Consider the following 27836-nt stretch of genomic DNA (forward strand, 5'->3'; position numbering starts at 1 on the left):
GGTTGCAGAAGCAAAAGGAGCCTTGCTAACTCCAATAACCAAAAGCAACAGAAATATTTGTCTTGGTTTTCTTTTAAATACAGCCTCTGGTATTATGACTGTGGTTCAGGCAAGATATCTTTATCCTAAATTTAAAATAAATTTACTAAGTCTCTATATATTTCATGTTGCAATAGTTTGTATTTTGCTAGCCATAATTGTTAATCAATATTCACTTAAACTTCCTGTTCTATTAACACAAGAGATGCTGTTGTCCATTTCTTCTCTTTGCTGAGCTGATCTTTAATGTTGAAAGAAATTCCAAATAATCTTGAATGCACTAAAAAGTCTGAATAACCTTTGAAGTGTTTAAAACACTCACTTCTGCTGAATTTCAAATTTATTCTGAAGACTTAAATAAGTTTTTTATTAAGGTGTAAGATTAAATGCAGAGCGAAAAGCTGAGTAACTGAAAAAATATATGCAAATAAATTGACTTAATAATAACAATCCAGCACACTTAGTTGTATATTGAATATTTCTTCCTGAGTTATTTGTAGGAATGTAATGAATTACTAGTTGACATTTTGTTGTGATGAAATGTCATTTTGCATGCCTCAATATATGATCTGTTACTTTTTCAGGTGAGATCTATTACCTGCCTGAGTGAGCTACTTGCTTGAGCTTGCTAAGCAATAGCTGAAACTGCCATAAACTATGCCGTGTGATGTGTTTCACCCTAAGATGGATAAAGCTTGTTGAGCTCAACTCATCTTTCATGTGACTGCTTTGGCTTCATTAGAGTTACATCAGAAATAATTCTTCTTAGAATATTTTATATTGTTTCACTCTATAATTTATCAGTTTTAATGAAATCTTCACTGTCTTAAAATATTTCACATAAAATAGTTCACTATAAACAGAAAACTAAAACAGAAAAAAATAGTGTTTCATATTTTAAATTCAGATTTACATGAGGTCTAATACTCAAATGCCAATTTGAGCTAGTGCAAAGCAGCAATTAAGCCTCATATTCCCTCTCCACTGCAGAGTCCATCCCATGGCAGAAAACCACTAGACTTGGGTAAGAATCATTTACAGTATATAGACTTCTTTCTCTAAAGGGCAATGTGCAGCATTACTGGAAAAAAATTGCTTCTCTGCATTTCTTGACTCCATTTCTGGAGTTAAATCTGCATGCCTCTAATTTCATTTTGGTATCCTACTCTTTGTCTCTCTGTGCTCTTTGGAGCTGGATTTCCTTGGAGTAGAAGGGATTGGTTGCCCTGTTATGACCTTGTGTCTAAGGCTTTTTTTTTTTTTTTATAAATGTTTTGAGATCCCTTTCACATCTATCCCTGAATCTGCCGTTATGGTCTAGAAGAGCACACCTGAAAGTGTGAGTGCTATGATCTAGCAATGGAAGAGTATATAGCAATACATATGCACAAAGCCTATAACCTGGTTCCTGAAAAAAATCAGTAACATTTTAGAATGATAAATATTTTAAAGGAAAAGAATAAAACAATTATTTTTGATTTGCCGTGCTGGGATGTCAGTAGATGCTCTACTATGCCAATGAATTTTGCCTATCTGTGGTATCTCATTAACAGTGACCACATCTGGATTTATCTTTTTACAGTAATCACAGTTTTTGGTTTTTAGAGTACAGTGTGTTTACAGTGTGTTGCACAATATTTTAAATATGTTATTTCAATGAGTCACACTTTTTTTTTTTTTTTTTTTTTTTAATACTAGATTCTCTTATCTTGTTTTATCTGATCTTGCTTGGGGTTATCTCACACTATCATCAATTGCAATATGGCAACATCAGCTGGAGTTTCTCTTTCATTGATTTAGTTGTTTTAAACTGTACGTAGGCATCTACATAGTTGAACCTTGGCAGGCTGAACTCATCCCATCATCTTTTTAAAGAAGATAAACTAAACACCATGAAGGTTACCAAGTGTATTTCATAGATAAGGTTCAAAAAACACCACGCCTAAAAAAAAAAAAAAAAAAAAAAAGGAAAAAAAAGGATCGTATCTGTTCGATATGTATTACCCAATGAAAGGTTTTGAAGGGAGGGTGTGGTTGGCTAATTTATTGCTCCTCCCACTCTTCTGTGCTGTGCTTCCAGTTTCAGAGGGAAAAATACAAGCTTGTCCGTTGGGTATGAGTCATAACCTCTCTTCTGCTACTGACTCACTTTCGAGTTTGAGGTAAGTCCTTCTACCTTAAGTCTCAATTGCTCTGCCCCCTGGGCAGTGAGGAGAGAAGGAGCTGTTGTATGCTGGAGCTATGGAAAGTTATGCAATGTTTTCTTAGATGAGAAGCATAGGTATTGATATCCATATTATTATTATGCAATACAATAACAAGTTTGCGTACCCCAAATGGAATTTTTACTTGGCTTCTTCCAAACATAGCACATATTTTTTCCATTTTATCATTAAAAGGTTTAAAGAAATATTATGTTGTACCAAAGAACATCTCAGCTTACTGAAATACTTAAAAATGATTGTATTTTTCAGAGGAAAGTACATAACATGTCTTATTAGTTGCATCACACTTCTTTCACACCAGTGGTAACCAATAATAAAGCTATACAGTGATGGCTGTTGAAATCAGGGGATGCCCCAAAGTGTGTGGTGTCGTATATGAAATGGCTCCTACTCAGGTATTTACACTCTATACTGGTTGTTTTGCAAGCATTGCTGGGAAATATTAAACTTTAAGAAATGAAGTTTTACTTTTAATACCTAAGCACATTGCTTAGCACTTGTATCAAAACAAATATCCATTATTTCTTTTCTTTTATGTTAGGACATAGGTAGTTTACAACTTGGCTGTTTCTAAGTCCTATTTTCAGCTTCCCAGAAGATAACTCTTTTCACACCATGATGGGATATACCAGTAGAGCATATTTACTCAACCATAATAAAAATTTGGTTTCTAAGTTTTAAGGAAATTACAGAGTAAACATGAACACACTTTATTAGAGAGGTGTGCAAAGTTGTGGTAGCATGAGCAAGGTCAAGCACTTAGCATATGGATACTAGCGTGTACATGAGCAGTAATGGCAATGCTGCATGGTGTGGGCAAGAACAGAGGCTGACAATCAAATCAAGTCCTGTAATGGGGAAGAAATGTATTTCTTATCTAGAAAAACCACAGGTAGGTCAGGTCTCTTGGCAGGTGCTGGTGGAGGAAGTGGTTTGCTCTCTAGGGTATTACTTTTGAAAAACACTTCTTCTATCCTTCACTTTCGTTTGAATAATTTTGTACACACACTTTAGAGTCCTTTTAATGTACACATCCATATGTTGCCAGGGGAGGTACACTAGGGCATTGGGTTGGGCTGGAACTGGGCTCTGAGAAGGGTGGAAAGTGCAGGCCTGCAGCGTTTCACGTGCCTGGCTACCCAGCTTCCGAGGCACAACTGGTTGAAGGCAAACAACCACCACAGCGGCCCAATTAATTCTGCGCCAGCTGTTGCCCCACGAGCAGTGCCTCTGCCAAAGGCTACAGCTGCAAACCCTGTCCAGGCATGAAAGCCTGCCTTTCAAGGGTGGTGTGTTTTTATTTTTATTTTATTTTTTCCCTTTTTCCCTCGTTCTGCCTGACGGGTTTCAGCCTCCTCGGGGACTTTCCGTGGCCGGAGGCCCGGCTGGGGGCGGGGGGCAGCAATGCTCTCCCGCAGCCCCAGCCCAGCCCAGCCCAGCCCAGCCCGCGGGCCCGGCGCTGGCGGGCGGCAGGACCTGCACCACCGCCGCCAGCCGCAGCGGGATGTTTCATCGTCCGGAAATGATGGAAAAGGACTGACTGCGGCCGCGGGGGGACAGCGGGGGCGAGTGCGGGTGTGTGCGAGCACGCCTCCGCCCCAGGGACTACGGGGGGTCGGGGGGACGTGTTGGGGGGAAGATGCTCCCCCCCCCAACCCTGCGGGCCGGGAGAGGGGAGCCGAGGAGCCTGCGGGCGGCCGGGGCGCTGAGATTAGGGCCGGGCACCGCGGAGGAGCAGGAGAAGAGGCGGAGAGAGGGAGCTCAGAGCTGCCGGGGGGCTCCGCAGCCGCCGCCCCGGGACCCCCCCGGGCCGCCCCCGGCTCCCCGGTGCCCGCCGAGTCGCTGCCGCTCGGATTTGCCGTCCCTCCTCCTCTCCTCCTCCTCCTGCTCGGTCCCTCGCCCCCCGAGCCGCGAGTTTTTTTTTTTTTTTTTTTTAGTTTTTTTTTTTTTTTTTTTTTTTTTTAACGTGTGAAATAGATTAACGAGTGCTTTCATTCGCTTGTTCCTTCAGGGTCGCGTGTTAGTTTTGTTGGAGGGGGGCGCAGGCTCTGCGTGACTCGGTGAGAAAGCTGGCAGATGTCCCAAGTGGGAGAACCTCTTCCTCCAGGGCCTGAAGGGCCAGAGCAAGCTCCGACTGAAAGCAGCGCTTTGATCTCTCTCCCTCGAGGTAAGTTGCTTTAAAGTTTCTCTGTAATTGTTGCGCCTTTTATTTGAATGATACATTTGCTGATTTGTTTTGTGGGTTTTAACCCCTCTCTTCTTTCCCCTCCCCCCCGGCCTCCCCTCGTTGGTATAACTCTGTAACACTTTCGCTTCCACGCCTGTGTTTTAACTAGAAATTCCTATGTAGAAAACGTGTAAAGGAAGACGAAGAAGAAAAAAGATGCACTGATGTCAGCACCGCGTTTCACTACTTGAAAAACTGCAGTCATACAGAGAGGCAGATGCTGCTCCTTAAAAATTGCCTTCTTGTTCCTCAGCCTTGGTGTTTGTGTTTAGGAGCTCTTCTCCGCAAAGCTTCTCTCTTTCCATGTCTTGCAATACACTGAGAAAGGTAGATCCTGGAGCAGGAGTGTTCAGGTTGGAGGTCACTTCCCTGTTTTTCTTAGGCCAGTCATTGATGTTGCACCTAAAACCTGTTTCTGAGAGTATTAACTTGTTTTATATTTGCTGTTCTAATGTTTTTTTTAAAGTACATTCATTCATCATAGCAATAAATTCCTTACATGATGTGCAATTATGTGCAACTTGCAATTACACAAGATATCTTTATATTCCGATCACCTTCACGTAGAGAAGTTTGACAAGGTATACTGTCAAAAGTATACCTTCAAGGTTACCCTCAAAAAGGGTAGTGTGTTTGCCTACTGAGTTCTGGTCTGTGAAGATGAGACTTTTTTAATTATTATTTTTTGCATTTAGAGCTACATCTTTGCTTTTCACAATTCTGAGAGCAGTTTTAAAAGTCCCTGAAGAACAGACAAATAAGATTGTTCAAAGACTGTAACTTTATATCTATGTGGTTAACTGTTAGCAGATACTGAGAGCATAGTTGTGCAATTGTGGATTAAAGATGCAGTCTCTGCTTTTGTAACTTGGAAAATCAATAACTATGTGAAATCAAAGTTGAAGACTTGTTTGAGAAACCAGAAAGTATCTGTAGCAAAGTTTAAAATAAATAAATAAATAAATTGGCAAGGAGACATATAAAATTGGCTTATACTTCTCTTATTGTTTTTTTTTTTTTTTTTTTTTTTTCAGAAGTTCTGAGAATGACTCAGAACTTCTAAACAGTAAAACAAAATAATAAAAAAGATTAGATACAGAAGATCAAGCATGCAGAACTGAGCTGTTAAAATCATGTTTTTGCCAGAAAAAATCAGTATCTGTGATACATGTTTATTTTCAATCTGTTGATTTTGTCTGCCATGTGATCAAGTGGACACACTGGTTAAATTTTATGCGTAGGCCATATATCAAAGTTATTGAAGTTGTAAGCCAGTGAGCTAACTAGCCTGGAAAGCAGTCTTATTCTTACAGTCCCACTTTGAATTATGTTTTTACTCTGAAATAAAGTCATATCTAAGATTTTTCAATACCCACCTTTCTGTTTTATGAAAAGTAAGGAAGGGAACGCTGGTCTTCTCACAGACAAGCTCTGTGCGGAAAGTCTGAATGACACAATTACAGCACACAGCTGTCAAGGTGAAGGATTATGGAGTTACTTTTTCAGGGATCATTAAGGTACAAACAAGTATAATGTGTTGATTCAAGATTGCTCACTTGCCACACCTTTCAAGGCACGTGATCAATTTTAAAGCATATGCATAGTTCGCAGAAAGACTTTTTTGAATTCTAGTGAACTTAGATTTAAGGATAACTGTGGATATTTGATGCTTTTTTCTAGCATAAGTCTGTTGGGGAAATGGGGGTGGAAAGAGGAAGAGGTGAGTTCATAACATTTCCAGTCTATATTCCAGCATTTCTGTTGTCAGCTTTGCAGTGTGTAGTTACAGAGTAAGGTAGTCCAGATATTCCAGGGCTAAAGATCTAAGATAATATATCTGTGACTTTCAAAACCCTCCAACCCTCTCTATACCATCCCACAGGACATCCAAAAGTACACCAACTTCTGTAGAATTTGGAGATAAGTGTAACAGCTGTGATTGAAATTCACATTACCTCTGGAAGTAGGTTAGAAGTATTTGGAAAAATATGTAGTAAATTGAAATAACTATTAATTTACTTAGGCTCATTTTTTAATATATAATTGATGACTCTTTGTCTTTACAATAGATACTTTAAATCTGTGTCCACCTAGGAATAAAGTTCCCTCAGTCAAAAAAAAAAAAGGCTTATGCTGTACGTATAGCAAAGTATTAAACACATTCTGGTGAAAAATAATTTTTGATTGTTAATGACATACTTTAATATGCTTTCCATATTTTATAACTGATACAGATACTTTACATTATGAGAACAGTCTTTTGTTCTCTCTGGTAGTTCTTTGAGTTATCATCAAAAAATCCAGATCTTCAAAGTGCTCCTTTTGCTTGCCATCATAAACATTCAGATGATGAAGAAGATGATGAAGATTGTTTCTCTTTCATAAAAGGAAAAGTAAATTCAACTGAATTATGAATATTCAACTAATAGCTATCCTACAATCTAAGGAAAACAAACAAACAAAAACAAAACAGAAGAAATAAAACTTCAGGCAGATGGGGAGATTTACATAAGTTCTGGAGATGATAAAACTAGGTTGAGAAGTACTTTGGCCTAAAGATGTGTCATGCTCTGGCTTTTGCAACTCAGAAGAATTTTCTTACATTGCTTTAACCAACAGTCTCTCAACATCCCTGCTCTCACTGTGCTTCTTTGCTTTGTTTTTGAATTAATGCATAAATAACTATTTGTCAGATTATTGGATTTTGCCCTTCCACAATTAGTGTGCTGAGAGAGAGTTGATTTAATCAGTGTCTTCTTTTGTAGCAACTCATTTCAGTCTTTAGACTATTATCGGTGCAGAGTCTGCTGCTGAGAGAGGAAGAAAGATTTAACCTAATTTCTGCAAATGTCTAGTTCACTTTTTGCCACATACTTCCAAAAGCCTAAGTCTAGTTGTGGACTGTTGTTCGAGATCCTGCTCATACTGTCTCTGTTCTCCTGAGCTCCTTGGAATCAAATTATGACTACTTCTACTTGTGTGCCATGCAATATAATCAGAGTGAATAGTGTCATGTCTATACTCCTGTAATTTGACTGTGGTCAAGTATTTTCTGGAGTGGCAGGTACCGAAATAATTCAATGTCCCTAGACAAGGAATGTGACAATTTGTGACCATCAGCCTCTCTGCTTTAAGGAAAATATTTCGCAAGTTAGAGGTCATGTCAGGATTATTGCTCGGGCAGTAATCCCAAGCAATATGGGTAGACTTTTTCCATTAAATCCTCTGCATTTGAATAAACCAAAGAATGCAAGAGAGAAGTTCAACAAACATGGAACTATATTTAGAGAATCAGACAACATTTAGAAAATGTTAGACTGCCATCTATAAATATATCTTTTGGTGGAGTGGATAGTGAAGTCTAGTAGAAATATTAGGGGTCAAATTCTGTAAGTGACCACTCTTCCCGGTGCAAATCATATCACTGTTGCTGGATGGAGATACAATCTGTTTTGGTGTCTGAAGAAACCATACACATTAGTTCATTCAGAACTTCCATTCATAAAAGCACTCAACACGTGCTCCTCTTCAACAGCATGTTTCAACCCCCCTAATATTTGTGTGCTTTTCTGTTCTCATGACCGGGAGTGCTACAGTACTAGATGAGAGAGGGATGACAGAAGACTCACAGTGGGAATGTCTGGAAATTCTTGAGGCAACAGCTATTACTATCACCATAATTGTTGCACTTTGCTAGCAGTGCCTCAGTGTTATGAGTAATGGATTTTTATTTTAACGGTTAACCCATACACTCAAATTGCTTGAACGTACCAAATTCTTGCTCTATTTGTGCTTCCGCTTTCAATCTGACTAGAGTTTAGTGTTAATTTGTTTTATAGTTTTCTGTCAGCACTAAATTGAACGTTACTGACTAAAATGCCTGAAACTTTCACAAATGTCTAACTCTAGCTAGTCATAATAATAGACTTCTTCTTTCAGTTTCATGTGCATGCAGTTCCAGTAAAGTGATTCATGTCCACATGGGTGTGATAGACTTGTATTTCACAGAGGTGACTGTAAAGATCTTGCATCAAATTTGAAATATTTTCGTTCCATCTCATAGGCTAGTTTTACATCACAATCATTCTTCTCAAATTCCATTCCAGACCTTCAGAAGTTAGATTTCTCTTTGCTTTAAACACTTTTTTTTTTTTTTCCTAATAAGCAGCATCCAGCAATTGAGTATGTCTATGGTAATATTTTCATTTGGATCAGCAGTGAAGTTTTGAAATGAACCTCCTGTTCACCCCTGCTTTATTTTACTTTCTGGAGTGATTCTGGGGAGTGACCTGGACTAGATTCATTTTGAACAAAATAATCTGGAAGATGCACTGCAGGAATGTGCTGGATGCACTCCAGCCAGAAAAGAGCTCTCAGTCTTTGAGACTGGAGTGTTAGTCCAAAGTATTATCCAAGTCCCTGGGATAATAAGTGTCCTTTAAATCAAATCTTTCACTGTACAGGTCCACCATTACTATAGTGTGCTACTTGGTAATAAAGACAGCCACTGTGCTCAGTATCACTCAGCATTTACCTGAAACTTAAGTTTTGTACATGTGAAACATCATCGGATGAATTACATAAATTTCTAACTGACCAAATGACAATTAGTATGATTATTTATGAAAATACGTTTTCACTTATGGATTTTGGATCTTGTGTTTTTAATAGTGCAGGGTATTTATTTGCATGTTCATATTTATTTTTAATTTATCATGACAGAACATTGGCAAAGGCTGTCAAACTTGCAGTATATCCATAATTGTTCTATGGTTTGTACCATAAAAAATGGAAAATTCTGTGGAAGAGCTTTCCAAGTTCAGTTGAATTGCTTTAGTTTTAAGAGATTGTTTCTTCAGTAGTGCTTTTGGGGCCAATGAAAGTTGTAATGAGACATTTAAATGAAAGGCACTGAAATGAAATAAAAGCAAGTTAGTTTATTTTTTAAAAAATCAAACATCTAAACGGAGGCATCTAACTCCATTGGAGGACTCTGGACTTGATAATTTGTGGATTATCAATATAAACGTTGCACTTAGATTGTAGAACCAGTCATTAATGAAATGTGATGATTTCAGGCAAACCATGAACTGGAACAGGCTTTCTGTTCCACGAATAGCACAGTTGAACTTGTTATGAGAAATGCATAAAAGTCTTAGGCAGCTCATGAAGTAACTACTGGGGTTATTGCTAATAGTTGCATTATGCAACCTGGTATTATCACTGTTCCATTGTATTACTGTTGTGAAAGGCAGGGAATGGTATCGTCAGTGGTTTCTTGCCAGCTAGGATATTAATGAACAAAGAAGTGTTAAAATACAGCATTTGCTGTATGCGCTTCAATTTCTTTCAACTGCTGTATACTTGAGACAAAGAAATGTTTTGTTAATGCTCCTTCTGGAAACATTCTGAAACTTTCTTTTTTCCTCATAGACCTACCTTTCCTCTCTCTCTCACTCTCTCTCTTTCTCTCAATCAATCAATCAATCAATATCTCTTTGCTTTGAAAGACAAAATTCCATTTGGGATGGCTTATGATCTTTGCACAATGTGTCTTTAAATCTACATCTGCTTGTTCAGAGATAACTAAGGCCTTTGGAGGATTCACGTTTACATCCCCATAGCTGTGTCAAATTTAGGTGCCTAAGTAAGCTTTGCCCCATGCTTCCACTGTTCCTCTGTCCTTAAATAGTGAAAGAGTCGAACTGTTCCTGTCTCTACATTTTTTGTGGTGGTCAGCCGTGCCAGTCCATTTTGCTGGTTTTTGTCTCCTTGATGAGAATGATGCACTCAGGTTTCCAGAAGGCTTTCCCAGCAGCTGCTTTTGCTTTACTTGCTCGTTGGTGCTGTATACCACATTGTTGGTGAACAGAAAATGAATGTCATAGCAACAAAGCCTTTTACTGTTACAGTCATGGGATTTTTAACTCTTGTTACATCCACAGTGCCAATATGCAAAATCTGAATCTGTTTCTCAGGTCCAGTTTGTCATGTTGCTGGTCTAGCACTTTCATTGTTCAAATTTTTGGAAGAGATGACTGAGTCAGTATATGGCTTTATGTGTCATCTAAAGAATAGAAATCAGCTGCCCTTAACAGGATGAGGATGCCCAACCCACTTAATATATAGGTACTTGTTCTCATCTTTTTGCATGTTGATGGGTCGGACATTACGCAGTTCTTGATGTAGTAAAACATAATTCCATGCTTGCTGTCTTGGTCTTGCAGCAGCCATTGACACCCATATCTTAGTAAACTCAAGAGACATAAGGGCGTGTGGATACAGCTAGTGTATGAATGTACAAACGGACAAGCACTTGAAGAAGAAAAGACAATTGTTTGTCAAAGACTTGAGTTCTCTGAGATGTGTCCTCCAAATGCACATCCTTTACCTGTCTTTTTTATCTCTTCTATCAGTCTTGCATATTAATTAAACCAAAACAGGAGTTAACAATATTGCAGTAGTTTTCACCTATGAAAACAAGGATTTATTCTATGAAATATATGTACTACAGTTTAATTCCAAAAATAAATATAAAAATATTGTGGTATAATAAATTAATGTTCTATAAAAGTGATTTTATATATCCTTTAATAATTCCAAGTAACAAAAAAGTAGGAGTTCACTTTGATCACTTATTTCAAGAAATGGTCATTTTGAGATATGAATAAAGTTTTTAATTTTTAACTTAACAGTTGTCTGTAATATAGATATGATCTAGGTTGTTAACCATCTCAATTCTATACTTTGCCTGCATATTTTATCTCTTCCTTATTTAAACCTTAAATTTGTATTATTCTTTACGCAAGTAGAATTTGTGCCCATGCTTAACTTCAGGATAAATCACAGTGTGATCTGTCTGAGTATCACTGCCACAGGGTTTTGGCTAGAAGCCTAGGGACTACTATTCCTTTAGGACAGCACAACCATCCAGGTTGCTGATCTGGGCCCTGAACACGAGTAGTACCAAGTACACAAGTAAGAAGACTACGTTGCTTTTGTGACATGACCTGGAGTAACTTGCAATGGTTTTGAAGAGATTGGGTTTCTGCATCAATACAGCCAGACTCAGAACATAATGATACTTTTCCTTCCATTATTTGATCTTCTAGGCAGAGCATCTGGTTTTCTTCTTGGCTTTCAGTTGTGGAGGTTAGTCACTTGAGAGTGGAAGAGTGTACTAGAGGAAGCAGCAGCTAACATACCAAAGAAATATCACAAAAATTTCCTAAGGCTAAGCTTAATTAAAGCAGAGAAGTGTTACTAATTTATTTGAAAACACAGTGGAAAAATGACATGCCTGGTTATGACCAGATCCAGCCATCAGTATTTGTAGTTGTTGTAGGTTTTATTAACCCTGTTTGCCACAAGCATCGCACTTCAGAGGAGGTTAAGGTCTTTGTGTAGATTTTGATTGGCTTCATGAATGCATTACCTTTCATAAAATAAATTCGTAACTATTTTTATGCACTAAAAATAATGGCATCAACAAAATACAGACTCGAGTGTTCTTGAGGCTGTTTTCATGTGTAATCAGTTGTTGATATGTTGTCACCACACTTTTATAATAATAATAATAACAAAAGTGATTCTATGATCCCATCATAAGTTTTTTTTTTTATTATTTTATTTTTTTTTATAATTTATTTTATTAGGGAATAATTAAGAAATTTATTTGTACTAAAACTTTGAGCTTATACACAGTCAAGAGAAATAACAAGTAATTAATCGGGAATCCATAATTTCTTTATTTTCAGTGGTCTGCTGTATTATTTTTTTAGTAGTGTGGCTATAAAAAAAAATCTTAAACATAACTGAACACTTTTTCTAAAGGCCCATTATGCTAGGTCTGGCTGGGATGGAGTTAGATTTCTTCACAGAAGCCTCTGTGGTGCTGTTTTTTGGATTCATCACTAAAACAACATTGATAACAAACCAGTGTTTTAGCTATTGCTGAACAAAGCTTACACAGCATGTCACGCAGGGAGAAGGTTGGGTATGGGCAAGAGGCTGGGAGAGGACACATCTGGGACACCTGAGCTGAGCTGACCAAAGGGTATATCATTCCATTCCATGTAACCTCATGCTCAGCAACAGCAACTGAGGGGAAGATGTTTCTGGGGAGGTATCCATTGCTTGGAGACTGGCAGGCCATCGTTCTACTTGTGGGAGGTGGTGAGCGATTGCCTTTGTATCACTTACTTATTTCTGACTTTTTTTTTTTTTTCACATATTAAAAGTGTATTTTGACCCATGAGTTTCCTCACTTTTGCTCTTTCTATTCTCTCCCCCCTACCCCACTGGGGAGAAAAGGTGTTTGCTTCTGGTCAGGGACAACCCACCACACTGTTATAGTAGCATCTGCTGGGAGAAAAATTTCTCTGGTGGGTGATTAGAACTGCAAATTAAGCAAATACATGCTTAATGTCTCTGCTGCAAGTTTCTATTATGAACATTCTCAGGGAAGACTTTATATGAATGCAGTAAATCAAAGAACAGCTACTCAATTCATGTAAATTCCTGCAAATTTCCTATCAAAATTGGTATTCAATTGCAACACCGCTGTTGCTTCTTAATAGCACCTCTTACTTCTTTCTTGTTAACTGTTAATATTGTTTACATGGTTTTGACTGGCTGTTCATTATATCCAGCTAGAACAATAAAAGTAAACATGAAAAATGCACATGCAAGCTGTAAAGAATATGTATATACCAAACAGAAAACAAGCAGAGGAATGAAAATTGAATTCCTATAAATAATGATGATTTCATTGCATTCAGCACTTCTTCAAATTTATTAGATAAAAATGTAATTTAGAGTGCCAAAGGCCTTGTAATATTAATACTAATCTTTCCTTACAGTTCATTTGTTGTTTACAACATGAAATAGTAGTGCTCTGCAAAGTTGTATCATATACAAGAAAAATTTATACAGCAACTCTCCAGTTTTGCACTACCACTGCAGGGTAGATATTGCTGTAATCTTAGTGTTGTTACTGCAGTAAAGTAGTTTAAGAGCCAAATGTCTTAAAATAGCTCATTTGAGCTTACTCTGTATGAAAAGCGGATAGTACAGTGCTTGCAGTTCTTTTACACTAGCTCTCTCCAGGATGCTACTTATTTTCATTCAGCCTATTTCAGGGCACTTTTCAAACACTTTTGAGACACATTTGAACCTAATACCTAACTGCAGAAGCAAAATCATCATACTTCAATACAGTCATATTTGTGTCTGATAGATATTTGGGATAAATAACTTGTGACTAAAGTCTGTCAAAGGGCTTGGGAAAAAAAATAATCCTCCAGTATTCTGTTTGTTTGCTGTTTTTTGGTTTTGGACACGATGAGAATCTAGGTGAGATTAAGTCATACAGGGCGAAGTGCAAAATTCATTGAAGTCAATAGCTATCTTTCCAATCACTTAAGTAAATCACAGTGAAACTGTTCATCTCAGGATGAGCTTGAAGAAATATTGACAAGTTGTTGAGGAAACAGTGGTGTGAGGGAGTGCAGAGAGATAAGTACCATATAGGTAGCTGGGTCAGATGTTTCAGAGGTGGAAATTAATAGAAGGGGAGCAGCAGTGCTTGAAGGCACATGCTACTATACATACAATATGGCATATATTATTTTGAGTGATGTTCAATGGCTCAGTTTAATAGGGTGGATAACAAAGGCAGAAAGTTAGGATTTAAATTCAAACTGCTGTTGGTTACATAAAGAAACTAACCTTTAAAATGTTGCTGTAGCACTAAGCAATTTCTCTGTGTCTGAGGACTGAAACTGATGCTTTGGTAGAGGATATGAAATCACTACATTGTGATAAGTAGTTTATAAACATGTTATAGGTTGAAAAAAAAAAGAGAGCTAACAGACTTTTCAGCAGTTGCTCATTTACTTTAGTTTTACTGTAAATATTAGATATTATAAATACTCTGAAAAAATACTCCAAACTGAAAACATTTAGTGTTCTACACATCCTTCAAGTAAATGATTTAGGCTAATAATCTATGACTATGAATAATGAACAAAGTAATTTGGAAATGTTTCCTTGAATGCCAGTAAAAATAAATAAATGAACAAACAAACTTAGAACATTAACAACAGCGAAAATGAAGGCTGTCACTTACTTTGGTTTGAGAAAGTACAGGTCTACATGAGTTTATTGGAGAAATCATCAAAACAAGATCTGCTCTCTTTTAAAATAATGTTAAGAATCCCTCAAAAAACCTTACCATGGAAACTTCTTTGCAACTTGTATACACTTGGAGAGAGAAAATCATTTTTCCTTTCATCATAGGCTAAAAGTTGACTCCATGAATGGCTTTTAAAAGTGTAGTTTTTTAATGAAGACAAGAAAATTGTGCTATAGTAAAATCTTTGTACTAATCAGTGTTGATGTTAGAACAATATTTGTCTTTAATCATATGTTGAATTCTAAATAATGGAAAACAGACTTTTGTGGAATTTCTGTGGCTTTTATATGCCAGAGGCACATGCTTACGGACAAACTATGTTTTCTGTGTGACAGATTCAAATTTTTATCTGAAAATGTCATGGAAAGTAACTAAACATAAATTCAGTTGTAAGTTGTTCTTACAAAAGGTGCTGAGAATTTCTTTGTATGACTAAAGGAACAATAACTAAGACTAAAGACTTTTTTAAAGAGAGAACTACAAAGAATCTACAAAGGAAAACAAACTGAAAATTGACTTTATTAGGACTTATTTCTAGGGAAAATATATGAGATGCTAATAAAAATTATATTTTATGTTCTCTAGTTTTTAACTTTGAAATATGAGATTTGCTCACGTAGAGGAAAAATACCAAAGAAACTAATACCCTCAAATTTCTTTCGACTTAGAAAAAAATGACCAACAAAATCCTGCGGCAGGAGATAAAGACATAAAACAGCCTTCCAGTAACCAAAGTGTACAGCCAGAGATACAAGAGCAGTCTGTCTGGGGAAATCGCACTGATGGTGACCTCATCAGAAGTAAGTATTTCCAGAACAAATTGCTGCCATTTAGGCTTGCTTTAGTAGTGTAAGGGGATACTGCCTGTTGACTCCCTTAAATGTGTGTCAAATGCAATTGTGTTGCAACTATAATGCGTGTCTTGGAATTTATTTCCCGGAATGACTTCTGTCAGCATCTATAAATAACAAATTGAAATAAAGGTGTGATTTGAGCAGTGTGGTATATTGTAGACCTTTATGGTATCTACATCTTAACCCTTTATGTCATATTATTATTATTCATAATAATAATATAATATTCATAATATTATTCATGATCTGTGCATTTAGTAGGCACATGAGCTGCATTGTGCAACTGTGCACAATGTCATCACCTTAGATTTCTCAGGTTATATGTTTCAGTGGTAAACTATACTGAGAAGTTTCTACCAGATATGCTAAGGACTGTTCAGATGTAATTTTATACAGAGCTTTGAATCTGAAAGTAGTTTTAGTCCTCTCAAAAGTAGAAGAATGCTGTAAGACAAGGTTTTAGATCTAAAGTGCTATGGACTTTTTTTTTTAATATTTTTTTTTAAGTTGAATTTTACAAACCCACATTCCTAGTGTATGTCTTAGATGCTTTACAACATAAAAAGGTGTACAGGATTATTCCCAGTTTTCTCACTTGAGGATCACATGCTGTCCAAAAGATCATCCAAAATATCATCTATAATTGCACTCTCCTGAGGCAAAAATATTTCTGTTAACTGCTGATTTAAAATTCTGTGAATATTTGAACACTAGATGTTCAAGGGAGGGGCAGCAGGAGAAACTTCCCTAATCGTAGGGTGCATTCAAAAAGCAAATAGACTCAATACTGAGTTGTACTCCAGCTCTTAGGCTGGATATTCTTGATCAGCTTCTCCTGAACTTTCTGTAAAGATTTGCAAAGAAACTCAAATATTAGTTAATCTTTTTTTTTTCCTTTTTTTTTTTTTTTTTTTTTTTTTCTTCTCCTAAATAATAAATATAAATAATTAATCCTGGTAAATAGTTACATCCTTAATGTAGTGAATAGTTTTCAAGATCCTTAATAGGAGAACTTGAATTTAGCATGTCAGATATTTATCTGAAAATTTAAAAATAATTCTTCATGGGCTATAAAGGAGAAGAATTTGCTTCTATGATTTGAGAGTCTTCTTAACCCCCAAATATTGTTTACTTTAGACTGAGTAAACAAGCAATTGGTTTGTACTTCGGTTGTGGATGTGGGAAGGTGGGTACGGAGTCAGCTGCTTTTGGAGTGGTCTTGTTCTAATTGCCCCCTCCTAGAGCGTTCCTTATTCCTGAACCTGTGGGAAAAAAGATTTATTTGGCAGCAAATTAGTAGCATGCCTTAACTATGGAAGAAAGGGCCAAGGATGGTTCGTGCTGTGGTTCCTCTAAGCTCTTCACTGCAACCCTTGGGCTGGGGAAGTAGGAGAGGAAAAGGCAAATTTTTCAGTGTATGGTAGAAATTGCAGCAGATTTTGCAAGTCCCTGACAGTGAAGTAAGTGTAAAGTGACTTGGCAGTTTTGTGTAGTTATATGTCTCTGTGACAGGAAGGTTCTCTGTCTACAAATTAAAAATAAATAAATAAATAAATAACAGGAAAAAAGGGTAGAGATATGGTAAAATTCGGAGGCCCTCCTGTGCATAAATGTGCTCTTCCTGGAGTCGGTAGCAGTTTATCTTTGTTGAAAGCAAGCTTAGGTAAAAGCTGGAAGTCTCTAAAACTCCTAACCTTGATAATTTTGATAATTGAATTTTGTATGCTAGTGGCTTTATTATGATACAATTGCGTAGTTGTTTCTATGCACTTCTTTCTCTGTTTCAAATCCATAATTTTTTGTTTCATCACCAAACAAAATGGCCAAACAAAACCTTCTAGCTTTTTTTTTTATTTATTTTTATTTTTTTATTTTTAATATAGCTATGAGTAGAGAAGTCAAAAAAGTCAAAATTAAAGAAGAGTGTTTGGCTCACTGCCAAGTACCTCTTGCATTCGTAAATTCTACAAATTGATCTACGTAGTTACTAAAATCTGAATAGAACAAGTGGAAAAAAGGAGTTTATCACAAACATTGTTTAGACAGTTCATTTTAAATAACTGATAGTTTAGATCAGAATGACTATGATTCAACCAAATCTATTACCCTGCTAGACTAAATTTTGTGGAATATTGCATATTGAAAGAAGTTTGAGGTTGGAAATAAATAGTGTTTTGACTATTCAGAACTATTTTAAAACCATTTCTTTAAATTGTTTTAGACAAGACACACTTTAGTTTTCTAAGTATTAACAACTATTCACCACTATCCTAGTGATCCAGTTTCTTTTTTTTTCCCATACAGATTGTTTTCCAGCCCCACAGCTGATACATAATCCATTTGTGTTAGTTTGTTTTCACCGTATAAATGTTTCCAGCATTTAATTTCCAAGGTTCTTCTTGTTTGCAGCTGTTTTACCCTGCTGTTGTATGGAAGTAGATTAATCAGTCAGTTTTACTGGCACACCAACAACGAAGTCCAGTGTTAGAGACTCTGTAATGACTTCACTATGTATGATTTCTTATTTGCACTTATAAACTCATTTTACCAGGCAACATCAATAAACTAAAATGCTGCACCCATTTTCCACACTAAGACACTTCCAGTTCACCTTTATCTTGCAGACCCTTTCTCAAGCCACTTTTAAAACTCTTTCTAGATTATGAGATTTCCCCCAGGTTACCTCTTCCCTGAGCTCCTTTGGAGCACTCCCTCTCCCTAGAATGAGAATCCCTAAATTTCATAATATCCTGGGTAAATGGCTAATCTTGGGAAAGAGTTAAGGATTTAATTAACCAGGGAATTAGCCTGTTTTGAAAAGAGCTTGTGAATTGTGGTAGATGAATATTAACTTCCAGTGCAACTCTGTGCTTCAAAAGGCTACTGTATACTGGCATGTAAACAAGGGAGAGCTAAATAAGAAGGAAAAGTTTATGTTGAGTTTCTGTATTGATTGTTAATGCTTTTCATAACTGTTACTGGAATACTGTGTTCTGTTGGAGAAGGGTCAATGGAGAACCACAAACATCTCAGGAATGATTAGAGTAGTTGAAAACATGCCTTATTGTGGAAAAACTCCTGGAGTTCAATCTGTTCAGTGTTAGCAAGGAGTGTAAGGAATGGCTTGCTTAGTCCCTAAGAAGCGTGATGCCACAAAGAAGAGAAATCTGATAAGTTCTCTATCTGTAGCACACAGAGGAAGAACTAGATCTAATGTCTGGAAGTTCAATTAAACTGGAAGTAAGGCGTGTGTGTGTATATATATGCATATATATATATATATATAATAGGGTATTTGAGAACAGGTAGAGCTGCATGCTAAATTATTTTTAGGTGCATTAATTTGATTTTACTCTTGAGAAGGTGACCACTGCTATCCCGATACTTCAATTTTACAGCTGCAGTAAGGGAGAGTCTCCTTTCCAATTGTAGTTCCCCAAACCGGAATAATTTTAGAGTTTTAATCTGAGGTATTCTTCAAGGCAGTGCTAAGATCTGTTCCTTACCCTTCACAGAAGCACACGTAGCTTGCATTTTATTTAAGGATATAGAGGTTCTGCTTTTAAAAAGAGTTTAGCATTAATAGCTCCATCTGTTTTTCCTTCGTCTTCAGCAATGCATTTTAAATATCTGCAAACACCTTCTGCTCATTTTCATTATATGATCTGGTGGCCTTTAATGGAGACATTCTGCTTCTGGTATCACTCACCTTTGGCAAATGAGAAAAAGTGAATGTTAAACCATACAGCAGAATAATCTGTGGCCATAGGAATGAAGCCATCACAGTTTTTACTGCTCTGCATTACCACAATGCCCTGCTTTGTTCTTTGGGAAAGTTTATCTTTTCCCTTGTTAGAAAGTCAAACAAACAAGCAACTCCCCCTCCCCCCGCCCCAACTCTAAAGTTGGATTTCAGAATATTTAGGCAAAAGTTCTACACAGAGTACTAGGTAATTGTCAATATGCCCTGTTATGTGAGGGAAGAAATTTTTAGGAGGGAAGAAAATGCCAGTGCCAACACTATTTGCTTGTGAGGATTTAATCTCCTTTCTGGTTCTCAAGATGGACCTTAGCTATGTGATATTTAAGAAAACAAAAAACATCTACCATAGATTCAAATTGTCATGAATAATTGATTAATAATAATCCAATTCTCAAGATTAAATACCTAAAATATGCCCATGTTTTACAGATAGAAAGGTCATTGCTATCCATCATTTCGTAGCTTCAATTGCCTCTTTCTCCTCCATGAAACAGCCTCCCGATAAAAGTGGGTCTTCAGAGAAAGAGGTGCTTCATTCAGCTCTGTAGGGATTAAACAATTTTACATGTTCTTGTGCTCCCTGTTTTATTTAGTACATTCTTACTTTTTTAATTGAAATTTAAAACTAGATTTAAATATATGTGTGTATATATATATATATATATATATATATATATATATAGGTTTTATATGTTTATGTTGACATTTTTACTTTACATGGCTATTTATTTAACTATAATGTGTGGAAATTCCCTTTTCCTGATGGCTAAGTGGCTGTTTTCCACAGTTTACATTATACAAGCTTGAGTTTGGGACTGTTTTTTGCAAACAAGAAGATCATTTGTCATTAGAGCTGTTCTTTCTATGTTCTTTCTATCTTCCAAAGTACCTTTTCTTGGATAATTTATAGTGCATAGTCATGTTACAGTTACTGTGATTTCAGACGACTGTGTTCATTCTGTCTAGAAAATAGTGCCAGTTCTTGAGATAACTTAAATGGTTCTTTTAAAAGTTAGAAAGCATGACACATACCATCATCTTCTAGTGTAACTGAGTGTGTGAATATAGAAATTTTGTAAAATAGATTAATGGAAATTATTCAGAATATCTTGCTGAGTCTGAAGGGTTTGCATAATGTTCCCAGTATATCCAGGTATTCATTCCATCTGGATGTGAAAAACGTGGGGGCCTGTGGATGAACTAAACTTTAATCAGTTCAGTACTTAAACACTGAAATACAGGAATGCAGTATTTGATATTTAGATTCTTCTTTAAAATAAAAAGACAAGTCTTTAAGAAATCTGGCCCATAGAAGGAATAGTGGTGTGAAGCACCTCCTTACAAGCTCCTTTCCCAGAGTGATGCTCTAATCCTTTCTCCAGCAGACAACTATCCCATGTCTTTTCTCTTTCTCCCCCGTGGTCTGGCAGATCTCTTACTACTTCTGTTCCAAAATTCCTCAGAAAATTCTGCTCACATGTATGGATTATCCTGATGTGTTTTTTAACTTCTTCCTAACCTGTTGTAAGATGGCAAACAAAACATGCATTTTAGAAAAAAAACAACAAACAACAACAAACCACAAACCGAACCAACAACAAAAAACTTTAAAAATAAGTAAGTAAAATGCTTTGCATCAATTGTTACTTTTAGTACACACAGAAGGTACAATATGATTTCTTATAATAGTTTTCAGCCACAAAATAGTGAAATACAACTTTGATTATATAAACTGGAAGAAAGCTACCTACCAAATTGTACAGCACATGTGGGGTACTCATGCCAGTCAAGATGAAGCATCTTATGAAGGTGCTTGAGAAAATTACACTCTTTAACAAACCTTTGGAATTTAATCCATTTGGAGGCAGGCCATTGTGTTGTGCAGCAGAAGTAAGAGGGCCTGTGTAGAACACTTAGATTTACTTTACTTTACTTTAAAGATGTAGCTGTTGTGGCTGAGCAGGAGAACAAGTATTACTGCTCTTGCAATAGGCTGAGAAATACAAATAAGAAATCATAAGCAACTACTATTAGAATAACAAGAGACCAACAATTTTCAGCATTCCAAATAAATCAGGGTTTGCAGATGGTGGACACACATGCAGCTGTATCTTATGATCTATTCACTTGAGACTTGATGATTCAGCTGGGGTTCTTTAGATTTCCCTGAGACTTTTTTAATGGATAACAATGATGTCCTCTTCCCTGTCTCTACCTGGACTTTTCTTGCTGAAGGTGTATCCATCTTCTTGCTGTTTTGATTTCCACTAGGAATTTCTGGGATGGTCTCTTAGCTGAGAAAATTTTGCATCCAGGAAATTTCAGACCTCATTGTTGCACAACCGTAGCATTTTTGTTTAATTTTGATTTAATTACGTCCTAGTCGGAGAGACATTTTCACAGATAGCTGTATCCTCACAATTACAGTCTTCAGAATTTAAGACCTTGCCTTCAGTGTTTTCCTAAGTCATCTGTGGAATGACTTGAGTGTTGCTGATGCAACTTTAGTAGCCTCTTACTTATATAAAAAAAGGTGCTGTGGGATGCAAATGTTTTCTGTGTAGCTTCTGTCCTGCAACCCTGGGTTCAATGTTTTGAAACACAGTAGTTAGCGATGAACTGTGATAAGTAAGGAATTTGTACATGTATAGTCTGTGGTGACTTCATGTGGAGAAATAAACTTGCTTTTGTTGATCCATTTGCAGAAAAGTAGTTAAACTTCAGTGAGAACTTTAAACTGTGCCAGATGACCATGATAGATGCATGTATTCTGCATATCACTAGTAGCCAGAATTACCTGGAGCTTTTCATTTTCTGTTTTACCTTACTTCTGACTCTCAGAACATCATCTGAATATATGGTCTGAGGCTGGGAAGGCTTGGATGGCAGTAATCATCAGTACCAGACAAAGGTGAAATTCTTCGAGTAATGTAAAGATTACCGTGCTTGCTGTGTTTGAGCCTGCAGTAAATTGTATCTTAATTTCAGAATATTTTGCTTTGTTATATTGGTACTGTCTCAGAATTAATGTGCTGTTATGCCAGATGGGAAAGAATACATATTCTTTTCCTGATCAGTTCCTCATATCGGGAAAAAGTACAATATATTTGTAGTGGTTCCTTAAAGAGGAAGAGTAATAAAACTCTGAGTGGGTTCTGCATGAAATATTATACTACAAAAAGAATGAGTCAGTGTGGTTTCAGTCTGTTATTTTCAGTAATAACAGTGTTCAGCTAGCCAGTTTTAGCAAAGAAAACACCAAATTACAAAGTGCATGAAAGTATCGTTATACAAGTTGTACTTTTAGGAACCTGTTTGCTGGCAAAAAAAAAAAATATATATATATATATATATATATCTTGTATGTAAACCATGGCAAAAATTCTGATAGTTTTTCTCTTTTAAATGTTTTATTACATTTTTGATATCATCTGTGGAACACTTGGAGTTATTTTATATAGCTTAAAAGTAATAGTGAGTATTGTGTGTATATCAAAATTCTGAAATTAATTCTTCAAAATTTAGAAGAATTAGAAGAATCCAAACTAATTTTTAATATTTGAATTCTGTATTTACTGATATAAAAGGGAAAGATGAAGAAGAGCTTATGGCCACATCAGAAGGCTTAGCTAAGTAATTATGATTAAACATTTTTCTTCTTTATATCTATGCAGAGGAAAGAAAGGTCTGAATATTACTTATTCTGCATTCTGGTAAATATCTGCAGTGCAAAAGTGCCCACAAGTACCCTTTCCCTGAAAGTATTTTTCTAAAGGATAAGGAAAAACAGGGGCTTATGGCCTATTTGTGTGCTGTAGTGGTGGTGGTGGTTTTCTGTTTCCCCTACCCTTTTATTTTTTAACAAAAAAAGAAATCATGACCCAGACCCAAAGGATCTCTTTGAAAAACATTCAAATGTCAAACAGCTGTGGTCACTCAGTCTTTTTCTAATATCAGTTTTGTTAACTCATTATACTAGTGAGGTAGGCTTCCAGAAATATTGAGGCTTGATTTAAGAGAATGATGAAATATTTGCCACCTGAACCTTAAAAATTCTTAAATGAGCTGTAGAGTAGGAAATACGGTTTTGTATGGAGACAGCTCTTGAAATTTGTGACCATCGAATATCAAACAACAGCATTCTAACATAAGAGTTTTCAAATGTGAAGCTATTTGTCTGAGCCCATGAAAATGAGACAATTTTTACTTTAAAACCTGCCTCCCTCAAATTCTGTGCAGAATCTTGGTTATCACATTTTTACTTGTTTAGAGATAATTGTAAGATTTAGCAATGCTAATATTAATTAGAGCAGAATTTCAAATAAGAAACTATTTCCTGGTGCAGAGGTTCCTCAAGTTTAAGTGAATATTATTGATTTATATTTCAGACTTACGGTTGTATAATGTTTGCATAAAATGTTATGAAGTTTGCTTTTGAGACAAGGCAAGTAGAGCAAACTGTTAGGCAAACCTGTAAAATATGTGTCCTGTGAGTCAGTTTTGACCTTCAGGGCAAGTTTTTGCCCCAGGGAGACAGTACATACTGTTTACTCATTCCTTAGTGGAGCAGGAGTAAGTCTGTCTTCAAGTCTGGGTAGCTACAAAATACATCTTAAACAGTGAAATCTCTAAGCCAGTTAGATGACATGTACCTTTTCCCATCTCCCATCTCTTTATTAAGAGAGATGCTTATTTTAACTGCTATTCTGTAAGATGGAAGTTAAAATGCACAATTTAACAGAAAAGCAATGAAGGCATTATATATTGATCAGAATTGACCATGGAGATCCGATGATCACGGAATACCTTAGGGCTCTATAGATAAGTGAATAATACTTATTTTGCGTGAATTACAAAGTAAAGGAAAATGTTAAGTTTCGCTGAGAAGATTTGGGTCAGCCTGGCTGGGAACGTTTATCTGAGTGATCAGATTGAGTTTTTCGTAAAGGTGATATAAAAAAAGTTTTTGGATGGTAAGGCAGGATACAGAGCTAAGTTTGTGTAATGCACATGTAGTTTTTATATATGCAATTTTATTGAATTACACCAGCTCATTCAACAATTTAGTATTTCCTAGCTATTTGCTTTGTAACTTTGACCTTATAAATATACATATTTTCCTACCTAAATATATATTATCTTTAGTATATGCTGACTTTTTAATAAGTCACTACCGTATTTATGTCGTTAAATCAAGTATAGAGAAACATTTTTATATGTTAATAGACTTTTCAACAGTATGTACTAATCACTCTAGAAAGTGTCTCTCAGTGTACCTTTGTGCATCTGAAGTAGTCATAAAAATCTTCCCTACGTTTCATAAGTTTTCATCATAGCTGTTTTGTAAACTGTTTTGTTCTGAATTAAGACTTGGAAACTTGCATCCAGTGTGAGCTTAATATTTACAGCAAGCAAAACACTGTTTAACTTTTAAAAGATATGGAAGGGAAAAAAGCAGCACATAACACAGACTTAAAGGAGAATCTTATTAGTAGTTACCTATTTTTTTCTCTCTTCTCCTGTTCCTTTCATTTAACTGTTATTTCAGCTACTTCTGCATCCATCCACTTGATTTTCTGATTCCTGTCTATAGGGTAGTGTTCTGCCTGAGGAATCTTTTCCCCATAATTTAATTGATAAATTCAATATCAATTTTAAATAAAACACAGTTTGTTTTGGACCATTTGTGTAGGCATCTGCCTACACAAGAAATGTCAGGAGGGTTGTGGTTAGAGGGTGGCTGGATTTTTTTTTTAAGTGCTTCGGTATAAAGGCCTGTTCACTTCAACTTTAGGGTGTTAATATCAACATTTAACCTATTTTGTAAGTAGCAATGAACCTTCTTATTAGAATCAGTGTTTTGACTATTGGAGAGTGAACAGTAGATTAAAATTTATGAAAAGGTATGGTGCATTCAGGAAAAAAAAACAGCTGTTAAACATAACAACAGGCTATGAAAATTTTAGCTTCTGGAGTCATGTTATTGCATGAGATTTACATTTTCATAAAATAAACAAATAAACCCAGCCGTAGTCTTTGCAGTTTCTAACAAAAGCTGAAAGTTAAAGACTCAAGAATGCCAATAGCAAGGACATTTAAAATGAAATGATTACTAGTTTTTGTGTAATTTAGGTTAGCAGTACTGCACTGAAAATAAAACCAGGAATTCTGTCTAAATAAGTAGGACACTAATTAAGTGTAAGGTGGTAGGGAGGTTTTCTTATTGTGTGTTGTTAATTCCCTCAACCTAAGAATAGGCACAATAAAATGCAACTAGTTATGCTGAAGGCACAATAAAGAAAAGGGTGCTGGAATTAATTCCAACTGGCAGAGCTGTGGCAGCAGTGCAAATAAAATAGCAGATGGCACAAAACTTTGGTAGAGTGGGTACGAATGTGTCAAAAACTCTGCAGTTGTGTCCTTTTGGCAGTTACTTCAATGGTTTCCTAAGAGCTTTCCTGTTAGGGGCCAAGAAATGCAAGAAGGGAGGCTGAGATGTTTCCTCACTATGAAACAGCTGCACGGCACAAAGGGCAGCAGTTTGGTTTGCTGATCGCTAGCCTGCTTGAGCTGCTGTTGCTGATGATGACATGAATGCTTTTGTGGGGCTGAAGGCAGCAAAGGAAGGTTGTTTGCATGTGATTTAGTTGCTGTCTTTGCTACAAGGTGAGGGTCGCCTCTGTACTTCTGATCTTTGGGGACAAGAGAGGGTTCCTGCTTCAGCTGTGACTTGCTAAAACTCTTGAATTGTGAAAGGACAAAAAATATGAACACAGATGTAAATTGTTATGCTTTTAGTTAACATGCTGTTTCTTTCCTATGAAACCCTTCAGCTTATTTGCAAAACCTTACAACCAAGAGTTTTTAAAATGTAAGAGCAAATATTTTTCAGTATAGTGAGTAACACTGACATAGCACAGCTTTCACTGCTATATCTGTACTCCATTAAAAAAAAAAAAAGTGATTAGTGTACAGAAGTTTTTTTTTCTTTTCTTTTTTTTTTTTTTTTTTTTTAATTTTTTCTTTTTTTTTCTTTTTTCTTCCAGAAAAAAATACAGGAAAATATGTCTTCTAAATAAGAGACAAAACATTTTTTGTTGTAGGTTTTTTTGTTTGTTTGTTTTTAAAAAAGATCCTTGTTGCAGGAAACATTCAAACTGAAATGCTATAGTGGTAGGTAAACAGTAGGTAAACTAAATAAACTTCAGAGGGTCAAATTATGTAATTTTATAAGTTTAAAGAGGAAGTATTATTAATGTTTTTAAGAGAATGAAAATTATTCCACATATATGCTGAATGGTTTTGAACACGTTGAAATAAGAAAACTCCCCTTCTGTATGTCAGAGATAAAAAGCAATACTCTACTGCTATCCAATCAATTTTGCAGTAGAAGGATTTGCAACTGCTACCGGCCTCTACTATACTGAAATAGTTTGAGCATAATAATTTCATGAAGATTTATATTTGTTTTCCTGAAAGGAGAGGAGAATCAGAATTTTAGGATGTGAAAGAAGAAAGTTGTATGGGTAATTTCACCCCATTAAGACAGACAATTTACCTATTCTTTCAAATGATCTGTAACTTTCTCGTTTGCCCTAATGCGATTGTTTCTCGTATTTTTTGTGCATGTTACTGTTGGTCACTGATACAACACTGTATTTTTCTAGCAGCACAGATTTGTAACTGTGTGGCTCAGATACCAGAATTTTCTTGTGCATTGTTTGAGCAGCTTATGCTTTGCTTCCTTTCAGGAAACTATGCACACCATTTTTACAGGAAGTTCAGTCTTCACCAGACACAGTGAGCGGTTTGACTCTTGCACTTCAGTAAGGGATGTGAGCATGAGCAGAAAGCAAAAATGCATGTAGCTTTTTTTTCTTTTTTTTTTTCTTCTTCTTTTTCTTTCTTGAATTCATAGAATGGATATCATATATAAAAGCTTGGCCAGGATGAGTGGGTATTGTCTAGCTGAGTCAGAAAGAGGACTTCCTAGAATGTTTTGGTAGAATATAATTAATAAGGAGTAAATAAAATAATAGTAGTAATAATAATAATAATAACCACAAACATTTTCCTTTGTGCTAAGTATTTGTGACAATAATTACATGTTAAGCACATTCAGCTTTGAAACGAACATAAAAATCTCTCAGATTATAATTTTTTACATTGCTTTTCCTGTCAGCATATGAAACTGCTGTTTTAGCTGTGTAAGTGTATAATAGTCAGGTTGCCTGTGGGGTACAGGAGGGCTGCAGAGATGGAGGGCTGCCTCTACTCCATGGCCCTGCCGATTCCACCCATGGGCACAACAGCCAGGTGGGATGGTCCTGTGCCCATCTCCTAGGCCCTGCTTACTCAGAGGGAATGCCCATAGCCAGAGGACGTCAGTAGCAGAAGAGACTCCTCTCAGTGTCTTTTATGTCTGTGTAGATACCTATTGCTTCTCCATCTACTCTCTTATTTATTTATTTACTTATTTTGGTAGGTGGTACCTGATGCACTCTCTATGTTTCTCCTTTTTTTCTACCATCAA

General features: G+C 36.2%; 1 protein-coding gene across 3 annotated transcripts in view; it reads left to right on the forward strand.

Annotated features, from left to right (window-relative positions):
• Window positions 1-2028: 2028 nt before the first annotated feature.
• Window positions 2029-27836, forward strand: part of MDFIC (MyoD family inhibitor domain containing) — a 51123-nt gene continuing 25315 nt past the window's right edge. For all 3 annotated transcript variants that reach the window (XM_084298199.1, XM_084298201.1, XM_084298200.1), the window contains exons 1-3: window positions 2029-2201; window positions 4276-4431; window positions 15355-15486. In XM_084298199.1, coding sequence (XP_084154325.1) covers window positions 4341-4431; window positions 15355-15486 — 223 coding nt within the window. In that variant the 5' untranslated portion in view covers window positions 2029-2201; window positions 4276-4340. The remainder of the gene's footprint in view (window positions 2202-4275; window positions 4432-15354; window positions 15487-27836) is intronic.

This window comes from Netta rufina (genome assembly GCF_964035555.1).
Source record: "Netta rufina genome assembly, chromosome: 1".
In the NCBI taxonomy this organism is placed as follows: domain Eukaryota; kingdom Metazoa; phylum Chordata; class Aves; order Anseriformes; family Anatidae; genus Netta; species Netta rufina.